General features: G+C 38.2%; 1 protein-coding gene and 1 long non-coding RNA gene across 2 annotated transcripts in view; one reads left to right on the top strand and one right to left on the bottom strand.

Annotated features, from left to right (window-relative positions):
* The window catches only part of Sim1 (SIM bHLH transcription factor 1), a 69,119-nt gene extending 66,811 nt beyond the window's left edge, over positions 1-2,308 (top strand). Inside the window, exon 11 of the mRNA XM_005070407.4 lies at positions 1,409-2,308. Coding sequence (XP_005070464.1) covers positions 1,409-2,139 — 731 coding nt within the window. The 3' untranslated portion in view covers positions 2,140-2,308. The remainder of the gene's footprint in view (positions 1-1,408) is intronic.
* LOC121134688 overlaps positions 1-23,728 on the bottom strand; it is a 108,336-nt gene that overhangs the window by 20,220 nt on the left and 64,388 nt on the right. The window contains exon 4 of the long non-coding RNA XR_005871806.1: positions 3,578-3,624. This is a non-coding gene — a long non-coding RNA (uncharacterized LOC121134688). The remainder of the gene's footprint in view (positions 1-3,577; positions 3,625-23,728) is intronic.

Genomic DNA, 23,728 nt, shown 5'->3' on the forward strand with positions numbered 1-23,728 from the left:
ATTCTAAGAACTAAGTCCACTCAGCTTACGTGTATTTATTTTGGGAGTGTTAGCGTATTTATGACATGAGAAAAAATTTCTCATTTTACAAACCATAAAGAAGTTAAGCATCAGCAATTTTTAACTCTATTAAATTTGCAGTTGTATTTAAATTTTGCAGTTTCATTCTCCTCAGTAACCTCACAGCAGCGGTCTATCAATGAGGTCACTATTGATATGCTGGACAGGATATAGTCTTTGCTTAAGTGGACTTTGTACATACATGTGTTGCTTCTCTGTAAAGCAAGTTCTGTTACCTGCCTCCCGTCACCATGACAACCAAAATATCACCTTGAAAAAGGTGGAGAAACCACCTGGATTTTCACCTTGGGATGGTTACACAGCTTCACTAGCCCAGAAAAATGGACACTAGTGTTAAAGCCTTGATAATTCATAATACTTTCTTCAAGCTAAATTATTCCATAAATTACAAAGTAAATTACTTTGATAATTACTTTCTTCAAAGAAAATGAGTTAAGAAGAGTATATCCTGCTCATTCTAATTGCAGATCTGGGCAAGTCTTTGATAATCTTCCTATTTTATTAACTCAGTGACATTATGAAGACCCTGTTAATTCTCTCCCTGATCTTCGCATGACAAATGTGCTAGACCATCTCCTCATCTACAAAGTCCCCTGGCAAATACTTCTATGAGCAATTTTAACTTTTTTCCATTGTTGCCTTTTATTTTTATGCTTTTCCTGTGAGTAAACAACTTGCTAAAAACCAATGAACATTTACTCTACTGTTAATAACCAAGTTTCTATACTTTTGGTTATGACAACATATCTGTACAACTATGCCATCTATACATCCACATACCCATATACAAACATTTTCATCAATTCACAATTATTAAAAAACTAACATTAGAGTTTTAGTTTAATACCATTTAAGATAGACCAAGAATTATTAAAAATTTTCAGTGATTTATTTAAAATATAATAGTTCAGATTTTACAACTGTCTTCTTTAAATTCAACTGAAAATATTTTTGTAGTAACAAAAACCAAATTTGTATTCATCTTTCTCATATTATTTGTAGATTTATAGATCCAATAACATGTGTACAAAGGGAAATATTAATGTATTTTACTGCTTTACTAATTGACATTCACAATTCCAGAAAGAAGTTTATTATCCAAGAAACATTTTATAAATGTTATCTTCAATTGAAACCCATGGAATATATATAAACCAACATACATATGAATTCTAGTACAAATGTCAATATTCTTTCATACAAGTCTCTTTTAGTTTCCAATACTGCATTCAAATGAAAGATTTAAGATTTGCTTTTCTAGGACAGAAGTGTACTTATGTGTGTGTGAATTTTGATACTACCTACTTTTTTACTTTTTGTGATGTAGGTCGAGGTCACTGGGATGAAGATAGTGTGGTCAGCTCTCCAGACCCTGGGTCAGCTAGTGAATCAGGGGACCGATACCGCACTGAACAGTATCAAAATAGCCCACACGAACCTAGCAAAATTGAAACTCTTATAAGAGCCACGCAGCAGATGATTAAAGAGGAAGAGAACAGATTACAGCTAAGGAAAGCTCCTCCAGACCAACTGGCTTCCATTAATGGGGCTGGGAAAAAACACTCTCTCTGTTTTGCAACCTATCAACAGGCCCCACCAGCAGGGGAAGTCTGCCACACCTCTGCTCTTGCCAGCACATCACCATGTGACCATATCCAGCAGAGAGAGGGAAAGATGCTCAGCCCTCATGAAAACGACTATGACAACAGTCCCACTGCACTGTCTCGGATCAGTAGTCCCAGTTCTGATCGCATTACAAAGTCCAGTTTGATCTTGGCTAAAGACTATCTACATTCAGACATGTCTCCTCATCAGACAGCAGGAGACCATCCTGCCATTTCTCCAAACTGCTTTGGCTCTCACCGGCAGTATTTTGATAAGCATGCCTATACATTAACTGGATATGCCCTGGAGCATTTATATGACAGCGAAACTATTAGAAACTATTCCTTGGGATGCAATGGCTCACACTTTGATGTGACTTCCCACCTGAGGATGCAGCCAGACCCAGCACAAGGACACAAGGGAACATCTGTTATAATAACCAATGGAAGCTGATGTTTTTTCTAAGATATTTTGTTCTTCAAGGATCTCTGAAGCCTATTTATAGTTTAATACCCCATTATCAGCATTTACTATGCCACAGATTGTGAGAAAGCCTAAGTTAAAGTTTCTGGTTATTTGACATGAGTTCCTGTGAAATAAAAAAAAATGATACAAAATGAAACAGTGCCAACATTCAGGATTATACACAGACAATTTAGCTAAATTGAATACAGAAATTACCCACATATTATAGTGGAACCATAAGAGATATATGTAAATTGAAAAATACTAACACAGATTGAGTATATATGCCACTTGGGAGGGCTGATGAAAGAAAACATTGTGTCCAGACAATCTAATATAATTCATACACATATACCTTACACTATTCACATACTGCTATGTACACTCCCCATGCATAAATACACAAAATGAGTACTTCTCCTTACCTACCACATAAAGCTTCTTAAATAAATACCAGTTACCAAAACAACTAAAGAAGAGAGGGACATGTCTTGTAAACCTGTTTCTTCTTCGTGGTTTTGAACTAGTCCACTCCTTTGGTTCAGGCATCAATTAGAGAAATGGTGCTGGCTACAGTACATGAATACATTTTCACCTGATATCCATTATAAGCAATCAGGAAGAAGTGATTTTTCCACCTTACTTTTGACTTAGACATGGACCAAGATTGCATTGACACAACAGTAAAGATCTTTCTAACTCACAGCATTGAAATGTTGGGAGACACACAAAAATGTAGCCTACTCAACTTTAAGTGGTTTAGTGAAGGAAAGGGCAAAGCAGCATAGAATGATACTAAATCTCAAAACCGCTTTTAAGTCTGAGAACAGGTAAACAACATTTTGGGGGTTAGTGTACAAAATACACAAATAAGAGTTTAAAACCAGCTCACCCAGACAAATTGCTGGTAAGTGCAAAGTAACTAAGGAAGATCTGTAAACTACTATAGGACAACAGGATAAGTAAAAGCACTTGAAAGCACAGATATGATAGTGGGTGGTCATGTGAAAAGCCTCATGAAAGTGTCTAAGATAAAAGCTTAGGCATACAGATAAGTGGTTCAAAGGGTGCATGTGGAATTCATAGGGAAGAAGTTGACTTTCTTTGCTGTTTGTAAACCCTGAAAACAACACACTTGCTCATATGTCCATGTAGTATAGTGAAAAGCCCAGTGGATTAGTTGCCAAGATCTCTGGGTTTCCATTCTACTCTTTCCTGCCATTTAATTTTGGGATAACAGATGCATCACTCATAGTCCCTGCAACTTGGCTTTCTGGTCTTAAAGACAGTTCTTGTTCATGGTTCTGTGATTCATTGATGCAATGGAAGTAAACTTGTAAACAGTTAAATCTCTGCTATGAGTTTTCAAGACTTAGTGGTTCTGGATTTTCCATACACTCAAACGTCTAGATACTTGGTTACTTACATGATGTGTGGGCTCTTTCAGGCAGGAAGAGTTGCAGTCAACTCTCTCTTAGATGGAGCCAAATGTAGATGATGCAAATTTATGAGGGAGAAGAAAAAATAGTAAAATTTACTTAATGCACTATTCTCTAGTATTCAAAGAAAAAATGACATGCTTGGTTAGAAAAGTTTCATAGATAAGGCTTTTAGGATTCCCAGGCCTGTTACTTTCACCATATTTAAGGAGGAGAATGTACTGGAAGCACTTGATGATTATGAAAGCATTACAAGGCATTGGACACTCAGGGATTAGTACTGTATTTTCATCACTCAATACAATCATTTGGTGACAGTCTGTATGACAACAAATTTAGAGTTTGTACATGAGAGACGAGGCTATGTAAAATTAACTACGTGAGTAGAAACAGAGACAATATTATCAATGAAAGTGAACACAGGTGCAAGTCACTGAAAAAATAGCTTATGTACTTAAATATACTTTCCCAAATGTTCAAAGAACAATGAAAACTAAAATTTGAACTCCATAAGAAAAATATTCAGTAATTTTGAGAAAATCATTTCTGAGAAACACACAGATGATTTGGGTAAAATTTCAAAATGAGAAATGTTTTCAGAATGATAATGGTTTTGATTATTCTGTAGATCAGACACAAATATTTGAGGAATATGTATTTTGGGCAGAAAAATCTATACAAGTAGGTTCTATTGTTGGGTAGATATACATTAGTGTTTCAGAGGTACCTTCTGTAAGAAATAGAAAGAAGAACCTAGGAATATGAACTGATGCTAAAACGAGGATTATCACTAAAAGAGTACCAGCAGAGTTTTTAATAGGGAGGATATAACTCATGCAATAATAAATTGTGAACTCCACAGACAAAGCCTCATATGGAGGAACAATGCTTCCCAGAATGCCAGAACCGAAAAATTTTAAAAGTAGACAGAATCTCCTAAATTATATTTTGATTAACAATCTTGGTAGATTGACCCTTTTAAAATACATTAGTCATTTATTTAATTAAACAAATGTCAATTTTGAAGTGGCAATTTTATAACATTGCATATAATGCCTCACAATATGTATAGCTTACATTGTTTTGCAGCATGGCATGATTATTATAAATGACCCCAAATGAATTGACCTTTTTACTGTTCATATAGATGTATAAAATGTATTGTAATCTACATTATTTTGTTCTGTACAGGAACATATTTGCTCATAGAGAATTATTATCTGTGTCTTAAAAATAAGGGATGTAAAATAAATACATTCCCAATGACTTAATTAAAATTAAACTAGAATTGGCTTTATTTTTAGTCCTTGATTTTCCTATCTTTGCTAAAATTTTGAAAGCCTGAGAAGCATGTCTCCTTCTGCCACTTTGGGAATTCATAAAACTGTTGCATCTAATTATATCACTACAGCATGCACAGTTCATTAGTATCTACCAAGCTAAATCTATCTGGAAATAATAAGAATATCTCTGATGCCCATTTACTTCCTTTACCAATATAAAAGTTAAAATTGTAGATGACCAGTGAAATATATATTTCCCCAATCTTCCCCGTAAAAATTCTGCTAGAATTATTGTTGACAACATACAGTTGATATATTCTTTTTGAATGTATTTTTAAGGTCAGAGACAATGTATATCAGACATTTATGTATGCTCTGGCTCCACAAATCTTTTGACATCACATGCAAAATCTAATGTGACAGCTTTTAAAACTGTACTTGCCTGTATCAGACACTATGTCAAAACTGATAGGATATTCAAAACCAGACAAGATGTGATAAACAATTTCTTCAGTGTTTATACAGAAAGCAACTTATTATTTCCTGATTATAGTTTATAGGGCTAGAATATTTCCAGCGAATACTATTCTTAATGTCTGCACCCTGCTGCCACACACTGCCTTTAGCAGCGAATTTCACTTAAAATAAGCTTGAATGGGATCTCCTTAAAAGGATAATGTGTTCTATTTCCATTTCCTTTTTAAATGTGAACTTTAATTCTAATACAACATTATTTGGAAAATATGAATAGACATTCTAAAACAAGACAAAAAAAGTCTCCCCTTCCAAGATCTAGATTGTGTGAGTGATGATATAGCTGGAAACACTCTGAATACAGACTTGCTGTTTCATAACTCTGTCTCTTGCTTTGTATCACTCTGTCTGTTTCCCTATCAGAGCCAGCTAATCATTAAGCTGTTTGTATGATTTATTAGTGGTAGCAGTAATTGGGAGTGGCAGAGTGAAAGCTGAGGACTTCACTGGTAATCACTTATCTTGCCTGGAATAGTGTGCTACAGTCCTTGTTAAAAAATGGATGTCTGGGTTTGACTTTTTAGTTCACTCAAGTGGTAGAGGTAGACACACATCCAGTTTTCTGAATGATTTGACAAAGAATGTTAAGTCCTCCAATAAGTAATTGAGCATTCATGTAAATGTCAGATTTTTGTGAGTAAGGATTTCACTGTAGGTTAAAATCTGCTGGCTAGCTGTTACTGTGAAAATATATGGTGGATAAGACATTCTAAATTTTAAGTGAGTGACAGAACAGCTGTGGATACATGCAAGTGTATCATAAATAGGAAATGTCCTTGGGCGAAAGTTTTGTGTGGTGCTTATTTGTTGTGCACAAAGGTTGTACGGGTAGTGCTTAAATTCAAATGGTAAGATGACACTCAATTCCATATATACGCTTATACAGCATTCCTTCTCTGAGACTGTGCAGAACACACACACACACACACACACACTATATACACTATGACTTTTATATTACTTTGAGAATTTATAAATGTGCTATATCCAGTGTGAATGTATGATGATTCACACAAGATACTTTAATTCATAATTTTAAACTAGTCATTGTAGTTTTATGTACTGGGATTTGCTGTGTAAACTTTGCCTTCATAAAACTAGATAACAGGACTTTGTTCTAATCTGAAATCTTAGACACACCTAATCACATTAAATTTCTACCCTATAAGATAATTATGATGTGTTTACATTTAAAAAGAAATGAAATTGTCATGGACAAATTTTTCCAATAACTGTAACTTCTTTTCAAAGGAATATACTTCAAAAAAGAGAAAGAAACAAGAGGCACTTCAAGAAAGATAAAATATTTTATGCTTGGCTTTTGACTGACATGCTATAAAAAGGATTATATTTGTGAGAGAAAATATTGGTTCAAAATATCCTCTTGCAATGTATAGTTTTTAGTGATATTGTAGTATAAACTTGTAATTTGAACTTTTACTTTGGAATGTAAAGTAGAAAATAATAGCTATGTCAATGATATCTTACAAAGTGTTCCCATTTATAATTATTTATATTGTAAATAGCTTTCTGAAGTAAAATTGAGGTTAATGTCCATAAAATGTATTTATTATGTGAGGAATTTTTGTTTTAAAATATAGTTACCAACATGCAGTTTGAGTCTGAATTATTCATTGAAAGAAGAATCTTTACATAACAAAACAGATTTGTCAGCCAGATTGATGCTCTACAGATAACTGCTTTAGCTCTTGATTTGGTTAGGTTGCTCAACTCTCTACAAACATACCCTGCACAGAGACCCAAAAGCAGAAGCTTGTGCATATACAATAACTACTCCACAAGGTGTCTATTTTGATAGACACCATGTTAGAACTCATGTGCTTTGAAAAAAATAAAAGTTCCTTAAATAATCATAAAACAGAATATTCCCTGCCCCTTCCTAGGGCCCATATTGAAACCACCACCTGGCTTTGGTCATTATTACCAGGGAAGGTTTTCACACCAAGGCAAGCTCTTGTGTATTCTAGGGGAGCATCTCCCCACCCTACCCAGCCCTCTGCCCCCTCCCCAGAGCAAATGGTAGAGATGACTCTGTTTTCATTCCAAATAAGATTATCTTTAAAGAGAGCCATCATGTGCCAGTCATAAACAGAACTCAGCTCATTTTAGAAGTCAGTGAGAAGATCACTTCTTACCAGAGAGGTAGTTTGAAGCACTCTCCATTTTAGTATTAAAGGACTGAGATTCAGAGTCCTTAAGTTGTTCAGTCACAAACCTTGCATGTGGTGGAGATGAAATTAGAACCTACCACATTTAATCAATTAACATTACCTTGATTTGTTCTGATTTCTTTATGTAATAATCATAATACTACATATAGGGAAGGAAAGTCTTGTCTAAATAGTAGTTGCATAAAAGGAATCAGTCAGTCCAGGAAAAGATGACTCCAGAAACCCCTGTGCATTGTCTGTGTGCTGGGGTTGCTGTCTCCAGTTTCACTGATGCAAGAGTCCCAGCCTTAGGAGAGCTAGGCCAACACTGTGGTGCCCTTCAACACAATTCTGTGTTTCTGCTCTGATATCTGGAGTTCAATATGTTTGTAGTCAAGTTGTTTTCATGGGTTTCCTATGATATTTAATTTAAAAAATTGTGGTACTAGGTAGAGCTTTGTGTGTGCTCAGCAAGCACTGCACCACTGTGGTCCCTGATATTTGCCTGTTTTCTTATTGGAATTTTCAATGAAAAAAATTTAGTTAATAGTAATTAGGGATCTTACATTTTAGATTGTGAACTCAAGTGTAAGTATTGCCTTTAGTGATAACCACTAAAGATTCTGTTTTGTTTCCTGGAAAGCTTTTATTTTTCTTGGGATAAAAGACCAGCTGGAGAGAGATGGCTCAGTGGTTAAACTGTCTCTTTTGCAGAGGACCTGAGTTCAGGTCCTATCACCTATACAGTACAGCTCACACCTGATTGCAACTCCATCTCTAGGGTATCTAATGTCCTTGCAGGTCTAATGTCCTTAAGGTGCCTCTGTAGGCACCTGCACGTATGTATATAAACTCCAATACTGACACACATTATATACACAATTGAAAATTATTTTTAAAAATCCAACCAAAGCTTACTCATTCAAGAACTAGGGTAGACCCATAATAAATACATTGTTCATTGTTCTCTCTCTCTCTCTCTCTCTCTCTCTCTCTCTCTCTCTCTCTCTCTCTCTCTCTGTCTCTCTCTCTCTCTCTCTCTCTCTCTCTCTCTCTCTCTCTCTCTCTCTCTCTCTGTGTATACATGCACACTCGTATGTGTTTGTGAGCACCTCCATAGTCCAGAGAACAATGTTCGACGTCATTCTTCAGCATCCACCCACCTCTTCCTTGTCAAGATCTCTTGGCCTTTAGCTTGGTCATTAGACTGATTAGAGAGCTCCAGGGGTCCTCCTATCTTCCCAAATAAAGAACATGGAAATGAACACCAGAATTCCTGGCTTTTATGTGGATGCTGAGGATTAAACTCAGCTCCTGAAGCTTATATGACAAGTATTTTCCCAACTGTATCATTCCTCCAACATCCAAGCACTTGGCTTTAAGGGTTTTCTGCAGACAGATCTTAGGTGGCTGTTGCAGTTACAACATTACTTGTGTTCAAGGTAGGGATAGAAACTGAACTGCCTGCACGTTGCCTAGAGAAAGGCTGACCTACGAGAACAGATGGCTCCAATAAGGTGTTTTTGAGCAGTGGTGAGCATCTGTTGAGGCTGTGATAATAATGAAACCAGTGGTACTAAGAACCCAGACACTCTTCCAAGTCCATCTATCCTGCTATGGCCAACTTCTAGTTCTTTTTTGGCCCTTTTCATAACTATGCTTTATAAATTACATGCTGTATTTCCAATGTACTGTGTGTCAGGGTAGAAGGGATGTAAAGCAGCCCTATTTGAGTGTACAAATTCTTAGCTTCTCTCAGATCAGATTCCTGTGTAGGGAGAAATTACTGGGAATCTCACTTGAGTGCCATCTAAGCAAACCTTACAGGGAATCTTGGTAGTATCTACAGAGTAATAAGGATCTCATCTTGGTTTCTGGTGAGGACTATTCTGATAGTTTTGCTTGGTATATATCCTTTAAAAGTAATCCAAAGAGTCTTATGGGTAAGGTCTCCAGAGTTCACGTAGAAATGAGCAATTAGGATCTAATATGGGAAGAAATAATTCAGACAATAACCAGACTCACTATTCCTATGCATTTCCATATCTGTAATTTCAATTTTTTGATCCTGTGTTAATCACATGCTCCATTAGTTAGGCTAGGCAGGGCTTGTTTATGATGCCATGCTGAAACTAGCTCTTTTAATTTCAAAGGTCAGAGACACAATTCTTCACACACACTTGCAATTTTGTCATATAGTTATAGGTTGTCCTTTGCTAAGATAGTATTTATTGAAGGCAGGAAAAGAGATTTATTACAGTAGGCTTATTTATATATTGCTTGAAGGCATCTGCAGGTCATACCTGTTCCTTGTTTAAATGCTCACATTTGCTATAAAATTAACATTGATGGGTTTTCCTACAAAAGGTAAAATATATCAAAATTGTCTTTTTTGTTATTTTGTATTGTTTGTGTTTATATGCTCCTACATGTGTGTGTGGGTTCATGTGTATATGTATGCAGAGTTCAGAAGCCCACACTGAGTGTCTTGCTATCCCCCTTATTCAATTTATTTATTTTACATCCATACCTCAGTTTCTTCTCCCTCCACTCCTCCCAGTCTCTACCCCTCTTCCTCTCTGCTGCACCCCCATCCACTCCTCTTCCATTCCTATTCAGAAAAGGGTAGGCCTCCTATGGATATCCATAAAACATGACATATCAAGTTGTAGTAAGACTAGGTACCTAGCCTTGCATTAAGCCTGTGCAAGGCTACCCAGTATAAGGAATAGGGTCTCAGAGATAGTCCCTGTTCCTACTGTTAGGAATCCCATAAGAAGCCCAAGCTACACAATTCTTATATATGCAGAGGGCCTATGTCAGTCCCATGCAGGCTCCCTGGATGTCAGTTCAGTCTCTGTGAGCCCCTATGAGCCCAAGTTTGTTGTTTCTGTTAGTTTTCTTGTGATGCCCTTGACCCCTCTGTCTCCTACAATCCTTCCTTATTCTCTTCAGCAGGATTCTCTGAGCTCAGATTAATGTTTGGCTTCAAGTCTCTGCATCTGTTTCCACCTATTCCAACCTCTTGGGTGACTACTGGTGTAGGCACTAATATATGAGTACAGCAGACTTTCATTAGACATCATTACATTGGCATTTTTTTCTTCAGTAGTGTTTGGTTCTATTATTCTAGGTCTCTGAGCCATCCAGCCTCTGGGTCCTGGCCCTCCAGGCAGAGTGGGCTTACTCTTTGGCATGGGTCTCACGCTGGAGCAATTATTGGTTGGCAGCTACCACAGTCTCTGCACTACCCTTATCCTGGCAAATTCCATAGATAAGAAAGACTGTAGGTCAAAGGTTATGTGACTGGGCTGGTGTCCCTCTACTGGAAGTCTTACATGGTCACAAAAGATGGCAAATTCACACTACATATCCCCTGTTGCTGTTAGCCATAGCTGGTGTCATCCTTATAGATTCCTGCGAGTTTTCCTCCAACCAGGTTTCTACCTGATACCAAAATGCTCCCCCACCTTTTCCAGTTATCTTTTTCAGTACTCTCACCCCACCTACCTGAATACTCATGTTCCCATCCCTATCCACTCCCAGTCCACTGATGAAATCTATTCTATTTCCTCTTCCCATGCAGATCAGAGTATCCTTCTTGGGCCCTTTTTGTTACCTAGCTTCTCTGGGTCTATGGATTATAGCATGGTTATCCTTTATTTTACAGGTAAAATCCACTTATACATACTATATTTGTCTTTCAGGGTTTGGGTTACCTCACTCAGTATGGTTTTCTATTAGTTCCATTCATTAGCCTTCAGATTTCATGATGTCATTGTTTTTAATGACTGAAAATACTCCATTATGTAAATGTATCACATTTTCTTTATCCTATCTTTGGTTGAGGGCATTTAGGTTGTTTCCAGGTTCTGGCTATGATGAATAAAGTTGCTGTGAGCATAATTAATCAAGTGTGCTTGTGCTATGATTGAGCATCCTTTGGGTATATGTCCAACATTGCTTTTCAACTTTTTTTCTTTTTGTGCCTCTGTGTCTCACTAAACCTCAAGCTCACCAACTGGATAGAGTGGATGGCCAGTGAGCCCAGAGATTCTCCAGGCTCCGCCTTTCCAAATACTGGGGCCACAAGTGCCCTGTGCCATAGCTAGCTTACGTGGATTCTAGGGATTCATGAACTCCAGTCTTCATGCTTTTTCAGCCACTGTTTTACTGACTTAGTGTAAAACATAGACTTTACTTTTGGAATTTGTTTCCCTTTCGTTGATAGTAGTAGCCTATTGATATATGTTATCAAAATATAAAAAAGAAGACAAAATGTCATAAGAATTCTGTTATTCAATCCATAAGTTCAATAACCCAACCCCACTTTAAATTTATCTATCTATCTATCTATCTATCTATCTATCTATCTATCTATCTATCATCATCATCTATCTATCCATCTATCTTGTGTGTGTGTGTGTGTGTCTGTCTGTCTGTCTGTGCATGTGTGTTCATGCACCTTAGCACATATGTGGAAGTCAGAGGACAACTTTCAGAAGTCAGTTGTCTCCTTTAACTCTGATTTCTGGACATTTAAAGTAGGTTGTCAGTCTTGGCAGCAACTATCTTTACATACTGGATAATTTTGCCATCTCCTTCATATTTCTTTAGATAGCTTTCTGCCTATGTTTCCTTTTTAGAGATTATTGTGTCCAATTGCATTGCTGCAGTTTATTTTTTCTATGTATAGACATACACATATATCACACTATCCTCACAGGGACCAAATTAAAAATAACTCTCCACATCCTCTCCAGCATAAATTGTCTTCGGTGTTTTTGATTTTAGCCATTCTGACAGGAATAAGATGGTATCTCAAAGTTGTTTTGATTTGCATTTCCCTGATGACTAAGGATGTTGAGCACTTTCTTAAGCGTCTCTTGGCCATTTTAGCCTCCTCTATTGAGAATTCTCTGTTTAGTTCTGTACCCTACCTTTTGATTGGATCCTTTCGTGTTTTGGAGACTTGCTTCTTAAGCCCTCTGTCAGATGTGGGGTCAGTGAATATCTTTTCCCATTCTGTGGACTGCCTTTCTGTCTTGTTGACTATGTCCTTTGCCTTACAGAAGCTTTTTAGTTTCATGAGATCCCATTTGTTAATTGTCGATCTCAGTGTCTGTGCCACTGGTGTTATGTTCACGAAGTGGTCTCCTGTACCAACTTGTTGAAGAGTATCTCCCACTTTCTCTTCTAAAAGTTTCAGTGTGGCTGGATTTATGTTGAGATCTTTGATCCATTAGGACTTAAGTTTTGTACAAGGCGATACACATGGATCTATCTGCAGTCTTCTGCATACCAGTACCCAGTTATGCCAGCACCATTTGTTGAAGACACTTTCTTTTTTCCATTGTATAGTTTTAGCTACTTTGTCAAAAATCAAGTGTTCATAGGTGTATGGGTTAAAATCAGGGTTTTCAATTCGGTTCTATTGGTCTACCTGCTTATTTTTGTGCCAATACCAAGCTGTTTTCAGGACTATAGCTCTATAATAGAGCTTGAAGTCAGGTATGGTGATGCCTCCTGAAGTTCCTTGTATAGGGTTGTTTTGGCTATCCTGGGCCTTTTGTTTTTCCATATAAAGTTGATTAATGTTCTTTCCAGGTCTGTGAAGAATTGTGCCGGAATTTTGATAGGGATTGCATTGAATCTGTAGACTGCTTTTGGCAAGATTGACATTTTTATTATGTTGATCCTACCAATCCAAGAGCATGGGAGATCTTTCCATTTTCTGGTATCCTCTTTGATTTCTTTCTTTAAAGACTCAAAGTTCTTGGTATACAGGTCTTTCACTTCCTTGGTTAACATTATCCCCAGATATTTGATGCTGTTTATGGCTATTGTAAAGGGTGAGGTTTCTCTGATTTCTTTCTCAGTCACTTCATCGTCTGTATATAATAGGGCCACTGATTTTTTTGAGTTTACCTTGTATCCTGCCACTTTGCTGAAGGTGTTTATCAGCTCTAGGAGTAACCTTGCGGAGTTTTTTGGGTCACTTATGTAAACTATCATATCATCTGCAAATAGTGAAAATTTGACTTCTTCTTTTCCTATTTGTATCCCCTTTATCTCCTTTTGTTGTCTTATTGCTGTAGCTAGGACTTCAAGTACAATATTGAAGAGATATGGAGAGAGTGGACAGCCTTGTCTTGTTCCTGATTTTAGGGGAATTGCTTTGAGTTTCTCTCCATTTAGTTTGATGTTAGCTGTTGGTTTACTGTATATTGCTTTTATTATATTCAGGTATGTTCCTGTTATCCCTGGTCTCTCTAGGACCTTTATCATGAAGGGGTGCTGGATTTTGTCAAAGGCATTTTCAGCATCTAGTGAGATGATCATGTGGTTTTTCTTTCACTGTTTGTTTATATGGTGGATTACATTGATAGATTTTCCAATGTTGAACCATCCCTGCATTCCTGGGATGAAGCCTAATTGATCATGGTGGATGATTTTTCTGATGTGTTCTTGAATCCGGTTTGCTAGTATTTTATTGAGTATTTTTGCATCGATGTTCATGAGGGAAATTGGTCTATAGTTTTCTTTCTTAGTTGTCTTTCTGTGGCTTGGGTACCAAGGTAATTGTAGCCTCGTAAAAAGAGTTTGGCAGTGAGCCTCCTGCTTCTATTGTGTGGAATACTTTGAGGAGTATTGGAGTTAACTCTTCTTTGAATTTCTTGTAGAATTCTGCACTGAAGCCATCTGGGCTTCTCAGACCACCATGCATTAAAATTAAAATTCAACAATAACACAATTCGCAGAAACCCTACAAACTCATGGAAATTGGACAATGCTCAGTTGCACCATCCCTGGGTAAAGGAAGAAATAAAAAAAGAAATTAAAGACTTCCTGGAATTCAATGAGAATGAAGACACAACATACGCAAACCTATGGGACACTTTGAAAGCAGTGCTAAGAGGAAAGTTCATAGCACTAAGTGCCCACATGAAGATACTGGAAACAGTCATACTAGAGAATTAATAGCACAGATGAACGTTCTAGAACAAAAAGAAGCAAACTCACCCAGGAGGAGGAGACGCCAGGAAATAATCAATTTGAGGGCTGAAATCAATCAAGTAGAAACCAGGAGAACATTGAGAAGAATCAATGAAACAAAGAGTTGGTTCTATGAGAAAATCAACCAAATAGACAAACCTCTGTCCAAACTAACCAAAAGACAGAGAGAGAGCATGGTAATTAACAAAATCAGAAATGAAAAAGGAGACATAACAGACTCTGAGGAAATTCAGAGAATCATCAGGGCACACTTTGAAAATCTGTACTCCACAAAATTTGAAAAATTAAAGGAAATGGACAATTTCCTGGATAGATATCACTTGCCAAAACTAAATCAAGAGCAGATAAACAATCTAAACAGACCTATAACCCTTAATGAAATAGAAGCAGTCATCAAAAGTCTCCCAAACGAGTGGTACTCTTAATGGCTGCAGCTGAGGGCGAATCCTGTCAGAAATCAAGGGCAGACTAGTAGGGATGCCTGAAAACTAACAGTTACTACTTTCCTAGGCTGAGGTCCAGAAAAGGTCATGCCTCTAGACTAGAAGTTACAATTTCCCTACTCAGGGCTTGGTTGGTTTTGATTGTTCAGAGATTTTTTGAGTTTTTGTCAGGGACAAAGATGACTCTGATTTCAGGACCAAACTGTGTTTCTTTCTCTGGTTCTTTTTAGCTTTTAGACTACAATTTTAGGGCCAGGGAAAATTTCTTTAACAAGTTCTGATTCTAAGAGCAATTTGCATTCTTCTGGCTGTGGTTTTACAGTCAGTGTATTTTTCTGTGGATCTGGATTATCAAAGTACATAATGTGCATGTGTGAAAAAGTCATGATGAAACCCATTACTCTGTTTAATTAAAATATACTCTAGTGAAAGATCTCCCATGCTCTTGAATAGATAGGATAGGTAGTAAAAATGGCAATCCTGCCAAAAGCAACCTACAGATTCAATGCAATCCCCATTAAAATATCAGCACAATCCTTCACAGACCTTGAAAGAACAATAATAAATTTTGTAAGGAAAAACAAAAGACCCAGGATAGGCAAAACAACCTTATTCAATAAAGCAACATCTGGAGGCATCACCATCCCTGACCTCAAGCTCTATTATAGAGCTGTAGTCCTGAAAACAGTTTGATATTCGCACAAAAATAGACAGGTAGATCAATGGACTCGAATTGAACACCCTGATATTAACCCATACATGTATGAACATCTGATCTTCGACAAAGAAGCTAAAAATATACAATGGAATAAAGAAAGCATCTTTAACAAATGGTGCTGACATAACTGTATGCTGACATGTAGAAGAATGCAGATAGATCCATGTCTATCACCATGCACAAAACTTAAGTCCAAATGGATCAAAGACCTCAACATAAACCCAGCCACACTGAACCTCTTAGAAGAGAAAGTGGGTGGTACCCTTGAACGAATTGGTACAGGAGACAGCTTCCTGAACATAAGACACATAGCACAGGCAGTGAGGTCAACAATTAATAAATGGGACCTACTGAAACTGAGAAGTTTCTGTAAGGCAAAGGACACAGTCAGCAAGACAAAAAGATACCCCATAGAATGGGAAAAGATATTCACTAACCCCACATCTGACAGAGGGCTGATCTCCAAAATTTACAAAGAACTCAAGAAGCAAGTTTCCAAAACACCAAAAGATCCAATTAAAAAGTGGGCTACAGAACTAAATAGAGAATTGTCAATAGAGGAGTCTAAAATGGCTGAGAGGCACTTGAGAAAGTGTTCAACATCCTTAGCCATCTGGGAAATGCAAATCAAAAAATCTCCGAGATACCATCTTACTCCTGTCAGAATGGCTAAAATCAAAAACACCAATGACAATTTATGCTGGAGAGGTTGTGGTGAAAGGGGAACACTCCTCTACTGCTGGTGGGAGTGCCAACTCGTACAGCCTCTTTGGAAATCAGTATGGAGATTCCTCAGGAAAATGGGAATCAGTCTACCACAAGACCCAGCAATTCCACTCTTAGGCATATATCCAAAGGAGGCAAATTCATACAAGGGCATCTGCTCCACTATGTTCATAGCAGCATTATTTGTAATAGCCAGAACCTGGAAGCAACCTAGATGCCCCTCAACTGAAGAGTGGATAGAGAAAATGTGGTACATTTACACAATGGAGTATTACTCAGCAGAAAAAAACAGTGGAATCTTGAAATTCGCAGGTAAATTTATAGCACTGGAAGAAACCATCCTGAGTGAGGTAACCCAGTCACAAAAAGACAAACATGGTATGTACTCACTCATATATGGATTTTAAACATGGATCAGGAGAGTGCCAGTCTGCACTTCCACTGATAGAGAGTCTGGGAAACAGGAAAGAACCTAAAAGATATACATGGTACCCAAGAGAAGAGAAATGAGGCAAGATCCTCTGAACAGATGGGGAACAAGGCGAGGGGTGAGGGGGAGGGGGACCTGGGAAATAGAGAGGGGGAGAAGTGGAAGAGAGAGTAGAACATGGAGGAACAGGAAGGTCGACTGGGGGGATAGGATAGGGGGGGAGAGGGAATCATAGGTTAGAAGACAGATCAGGCACCATTGTGACCTCTAGTGATCTAAACGGATGACACCAATTGGCAAGCTAAGCAATAGTGTAGAGACCACCTCGAATGCCTATTCCTGATAGTGACCTTCATGTCTATAACCATTCTGGAGCCTTCATCCAGTGACTGATAGAAGCAGAGGCAAACACCCACAGTTAAACACTGAACTGAACCCAAGGAACCCAGCGACAGAGAGAGAGGAGCGAAGAGCAAATCGGCAAAGAATGGGCTGGCAAAACTATCAGACAGCTGATCTGAACAGGGGGGGAGCTCTTGGACCCCAGACTGACAGCTGGGAGGCCAGCATGGGACTGATCCAGATCCCCTGAATGTGAGAGTCAATGAGGAGGCCTGGGCTACCTATGGGGCCCTGAGCAGTGGATCAGTGTTTATCCCTCGAATACTAACAGACATCGTGTGTCCATAACACAAAGAGGATTGCTCTCTCTGCCTTGACTCTTAGGGAAGTGCCTGGACCCTACCCTGAATGAAATGACAGACTCTAGATATCCCCTATGTGGAAGCAATTGGCAACAGGGTTGGAGGATGGGGGGAGGGATGGTGGGAGGATGTGGGAAGAGGGGAGGGAGAGGGAACTGGGATTGACATGTAAAACAAGCTATTTAAAATTAAAATAAAAAAATAAAAAAAGAGTACCACTTGTGCACATTCCCTGTGTTCCTTTTTATAAAGGCCCTGTCCACCTCCCATCTTTCTCTCTCTGCCTATCTTTTCTTCTGATGCTCTTGTTCCCAGAGACTAGTCTCCCCTGTCTCCTCCCTGCTTTGCCCATTCACTTTCCCCCAGTAAATCCTTCTACCCAAGCTCTGTAGTATTCCATCTGTCTTTTGTGTGCCTCTAGTTGAGAGGCATGACTTCTCATAGATCCTAAGCCTAGAGAAGTAGTAACCACTAGCCTGGACAAGTACCCTGACATTTTCTGGACCTTAGCCCAGAGGGTGCAGCCAATCCCAAGCCTATAGACTTGGAATTCCCCTCACCCCATGGAAGGCAACCAACCCCAGGACTGTAAACTTGGGAATTCACCTCACCCCATGGGGGCAGCCAGTCACAAGCCTTGAAGGCTTGGAATTCCCCCTGCCTTCCTTACTATAACTTCCCCTCTCTGATCTCAGTGTCTCTCCTGCTTTTTTTCTTCCTCCTCTTGCTGCTGCTGCTGCTTTGGATAGATGAAGGAGCCTGAGTTAACTCCAAATAGAGTCTCTTTGGCTTTGCATCGGATTCAGTCTCATGGTGGTATTTTGGGGATCCAGACTTTGGGCATAACAATCATGTGGAGACAACATGATCTTGTAAATAATTCATTCCTATTTATTGCTGAATAAAGGTCCGCTGTGTGTCAATTCCTGTGTGATACCATTCCTGAAGAGACCGAACAAGCATTAACAGGTACTGAACTTGGTGAACCAATGAGTTTGGGGTTACTTATAGGATTAGAAATGACTCAATGACAGATGTATCACCAATGTCTTCCCAAAATATTGGTGACAGTTTACAAAAGCTGGAAACCTGAAGCATACTGCACAGCCTGCAGGCAGTTCAGAAGGCTGGAGTATCCTTTCCTGGTGACTCAGTTGACCATAGCCTCTTCTAATCAGCTTAGCTAGTTTCTGAGTCTTCCAAGGGGTTATGCGAGTGCAACTTTTTGCAATCTTTATTGCTCATATACTCTTGGGAAGAAGGAACCTAGTGATTCTGGTCAGTTTCAGTGACTTCCTGAAGCTATTTTGTTTCACCTACCCCTAGAACACCCTTTGTTTCACCTTCTGGTAAACATTCTGTTCCAAAACTCTGTTGTTTCACTTTCCTTTTCCTATCCTATGTCTTAAAGAGTTCTCTCCAAGATGGAAGTTTTTAACCTTGGAAGAAACTGCCATACAGCATCACATTTCATTCATTATTTGTTCATATGTTCATATGTTGATGGATAACTGACATTCAGATCAAGCATGAAACATTCTTATGGTATAAAAGTCTCTCTTTGGACTCTTTCTCAGTTTGTATGAGTGTGTGTGTGTGTGTGTGTGTGTGTGTGTGTGTGTGTGTGTGTGTAAGACAGAAGTTAACCATGGATATTGTACCTCGTTAGGAGCTCTCCACTTTGTTTTTTTGAGACAGGGTTTCAGAAAACATGAATCTGGAGTTCATTGATTTGGTAGACTGGACTGGCCAGAAAGCCCCAGGGATCCTCCTGTTTGTTCTTCCCAGAACTGGGATTGCAGGCAAGTATATAGCGGGTCTAATGGAGTTATCTCAGGTCTGTATGTTTATATTACAAGTACTTTTCTCATGTGAGTAATTTCCCAGGCCCTCCTTGGTGCTTTTCCTCTTTGTTGGTCATTTTAGTTCCTCTCCAGATTTCAAGTATGCTAGTGTCATTTTTAATACACATTTACACTTGCGGCCACATACACAGGCATACACCTAGAACCTGAAGGTAGTTGGTGAGCGTCTCAACTCCATCTTAGATCAGCCCTATTAAATTCCAAGAGCATCATGAACTCTGGCCTTAGGATTCTCCATGCTTTATAAATCTTATCTTTTTGAAATAACTTGGCATCTCAATATTTGTAAAATTAAAAAATATCCAAGTAGACTGGGTGTCATCCTATATCTCTCTATTATTAACAAAGTTTGTTTTAGTATGATACAATAATTGTCTACTTATGTTTTTATACAATCTCTTAATTTTATAAGCTACAATTTTTCTAAAACATTTTTTATTGGATATCTGCTTATGTAAAAGTCACCAACTTCACTGATAATAATAAGGCAAATACACAACAACACTCAAACTAAGTGAAGTAAATTTGTTTCTAAAATATTGTGATTCCAAGTCATTTCAAGAAGACAAGAACTGTAAAACAACATTATGTCTTTATTTGTTTATTTACTGTATATGCATGCATGCATGAATGACGAGAGAGAGAGAGAGAGAGAGAGAGAGAGAGAGAGAGAGAGAGAGAGAGAGAGAGAGAGAGAGAGCATGAGCATGTTGGAGCTATTTTCAACCTTATGATTTTAAGATCTAAATAGTAGGTATTCTGTGACTAACCTGTGTTAATGATTTTCACCTGCTGTTTGTATAATAAAGAACATGATGCATGTGACATTTTTGTAGTTCCTGACTTTTGGTGAAATGGAACATCTGTGTCCTATCTCTTCTCCCCTCTCAAATCCCTTTTCTGTAATTTCCCCCACAAACTTCAGAATTTCTGATATATAGTTTATATTTCTCTAAGTTGTATTACATGATAGAGCTTTTAAAAATAATTTAAAAACATATTTTCCCAAATCATTCTCTAATTTCATGTGTTAAAACTATAAATTCAACTCCCTTTCCTTCTCCTTCTAATTTTCTTCATCCAATTTTTCTTCCTCCAATTACATTCTATGCAGCCATCTCTAACACAGTTAACAGGGTACTCTTACTAAAGAATTTCTGTCATTATTTTGCTTAGAATGCTATGATAGAGATTTTGTGACTTACCCTAATAGTCTCAGCACACAGAGAAGAAAGCACTGCTACTCTGGACATGACTCCACGTGTCTGCCTGGACACACTAGCCCTGTACTAAATGGAGTTTTTTGCTAGTCCTATAATGTGCCAAACCTATCCTTGCACAATCTTTTATTCCCTGTTTGCAATGATTCATGGCCATTCTTTGAACGGAATACTCTGATGCCTACAAGGCCCACAGTTCCCATAAAAATGTCTAAAGTTAACTCTGAGAAAAATTTTTATTTCCTTTTGGTTTGTCACACTATATGTTTCATATATATACACACATACATGTAGTATATATATATGTATATATTTCATACTTCTTTGAGAATATTTGGCAAGTATGCTACAAATAGTGAGATTATTAAAGCATTAGTTTACAGATACAGCGTGTGTAGGGTGCTTGCCCAGCATGTGTAAGCCCTGGGTTTAGTCTCTAACACTGCAAAAGCAAACAAATAAGACAAATTATGAGAAAAATTTAAAAACTGGTATAATACACAAATATTTATTGAAATAAAAAGAAATATATACAAAATTTGGAGCCCTTCTTATTTTCATTTAAAATTATATCATGGGTCCTTGTTTCCACATCCCTCCTTAATTTTCTTTATGCTACTTGGTAAGGTAGAAGTGCCATAATTTACTTATTTATTAAGCCCTTTTGTTTGGATAGCTACGTTTTCCACTTTTATTATTTTTATTTTTTATATGTGTGCAATAAATATCTTAGCAAATAGATTGCTTTCCATTTGTGACAAATTCTGTTTTGACAGGTTGCCTTAATTTTATTACCTTTTTACTTTGTATACTTTAAAAATATTCTTTCTTTTTAAATTTATTAATAATTTGATAATGTCAGTGTATGTTCATGTTTCCTTACTCCTCCCTCTAACACCTTTCAGATCTTCCCGAACCTTCCTATTTCCTGTCACTTCATGCTTTCTTTTTTTTTTTAATCTTTTTTTAATTTTAATTTTAAATAGCTTGTTTTACATGTCAATCCCAGTTCCCTCTTCCTCCCCTCCTCCCGCACTCCCCCACCAACCCCCCATCCTCCCACCCTATTGCCAAATCCTTCCACATAGGGGATATCTAGAGTCTGTCATTTCACTCTGGGTAGGGTCCAGGCACTCCCCTAAGAGTCCAGACTGAGAGAGCATCCCTCTTTGTGCTATGGGCACACGGTGACTGTTTGTATTCCAGGGATAGACACTGATCCACAGCTCAGGGCCCCATAGGTTGCCCAGGCCTTCTCACTGACACTCACATTTGGGGGGTCCAGATCAGTCCCATGCTGGCCTCCCCACTGTCGCTCTGGGGTCCAAGAGCTCATGTTTTCTTTTTAAAAAAAATCAAGATCAATTTGTGCTGCTCACATACTCTTGGATGTGGGGCCATCCCATTTTATAGTGATTATGTATAGTTTAAGGAACTACATTTTCAAAGAAAATCCTCTCTCTCTCTCTCTCCCTCCCTTCCTTCCTCCCTCCATCCTCCCCCCCTCTCCTAGCTGAGGTCAATTGACTATAGTTCCCCAGCTAGAGTGGGAATTTGTGACTACCTCATCACTTCATGCAAAGATTGTGTCTGACTTGAGCTTACTCGGGTCTTGTACATGCTGCAATCATCACTGTGGATGTATATAAGCAACTTCCCTGTTGTACCCAGAAAACATCGTTTTGTTGTAGTTAGCCACAAAGTATGACTTTCACCACCTTTCTGCCTGGTATTGCCTGACAATTTTCCAAGGTTTTGGAGTGAGAATCATGTAGATGTACTATGTGGGACATCATTCTGCAGTCTCTTATTCTCTGCATGTTGAACAGTTCTGGGTCTCTGTTTCAATTGGCATCTATTGCAAAAGGTAGCTTCTCTGATAAGGACTGAAATATGCCTATGGGTTTAAGGATAAGACATTAGGAGTTGGTTTAATACAATATTTATTTAGTTGAATAATAGTAGTAGGCTCCCCTCGATGCCTCTGACCTAGCTAAGAATAGATTCTTGAATAGATAACAGTGCCAAGTATGGACTCCATCTTATGGAGAAGGAGTTAAATCCAATCAGAAAGCAGTTGGTACTCTGTAACATTAATGACACTGTTGTACCAGTGGGCATGTTTTGTCAGACTGGTCGTTGAAGGAACTGACAGGGTTCACAACTGGGCAAGACTGGTGACTATTTTCCTCTTCTAGCAAAATCTTCCAGCACCACGAAATCTAGCAAATAGGGTTGAGGCTTTGAGGTCAGCTTCAACATAATGTCTCCATGCTTTATGATTCAAATATATAGTATTTCAGCAACAGCGTTTTAACGTCAAGTTCTGGAGGGCAGCCAAGGAGAGTAGCAATAGCCTGTAATGTTTGGAGGTTATTGGACTCAAATGGCCAACAACTCAAAAAGAGGTAACTAACTTGTTGTACGGGGGTTTTTATTTGCTCCCATGTGCTGTCTTACTGGGGAGTTGCTCCCCCTCAATAGGGCAAGTTACTTTAATCTCTTTTCATATGTATGCACAAATATATATTTTAGGAAGCTTTTACAGCAGTAGATTTCCATGTTATTTTCAAAAGCCTTTAATAGTATCTATCTCTTTCTATAGTCCTCCTCTACCCTGCCTTCCCTTCCTTCATCCCATTTAATTCTTATCATTTCATTATTCCCTTTGTATTCTATCTCTTGGGTGTGAGGCTATCCACTGGAGAGTGATCAACATAACAGGAGTCGTACCCACCCTTAAAGAAAAATGACTTTTCCTCCCCCAGAAGCTATCAGTTGTCCACAGTAGGGGTGAGGGTAACGGGTGTCCATAGTTAGGGTTGAGGCTTATAAGCCTCTTCCCTCTTCATGCTGAATGTTGCCAGGTGCAGAATCATGTGCAGGTTTTTTAGCAAACAATCCCAGCTGCTGTGAGCTCAGTAGTGCAAAGAGTGTGGTCATGTCAAAAAAAATCTGTTTGGCTCTGGCCTCTGGCTTTTATATTATTTCTACCTATCCTTCTAAGATACTGGAACTTTGGGGAAT

This window comes from Mesocricetus auratus, unplaced genomic scaffold (assembly GCF_017639785.1).
Source record: "Mesocricetus auratus isolate SY011 unplaced genomic scaffold, BCM_Maur_2.0 Super-Scaffold_100029, whole genome shotgun sequence".
Lineage (NCBI taxonomy): Eukaryota > Metazoa > Chordata > Mammalia > Rodentia > Cricetidae > Mesocricetus > Mesocricetus auratus.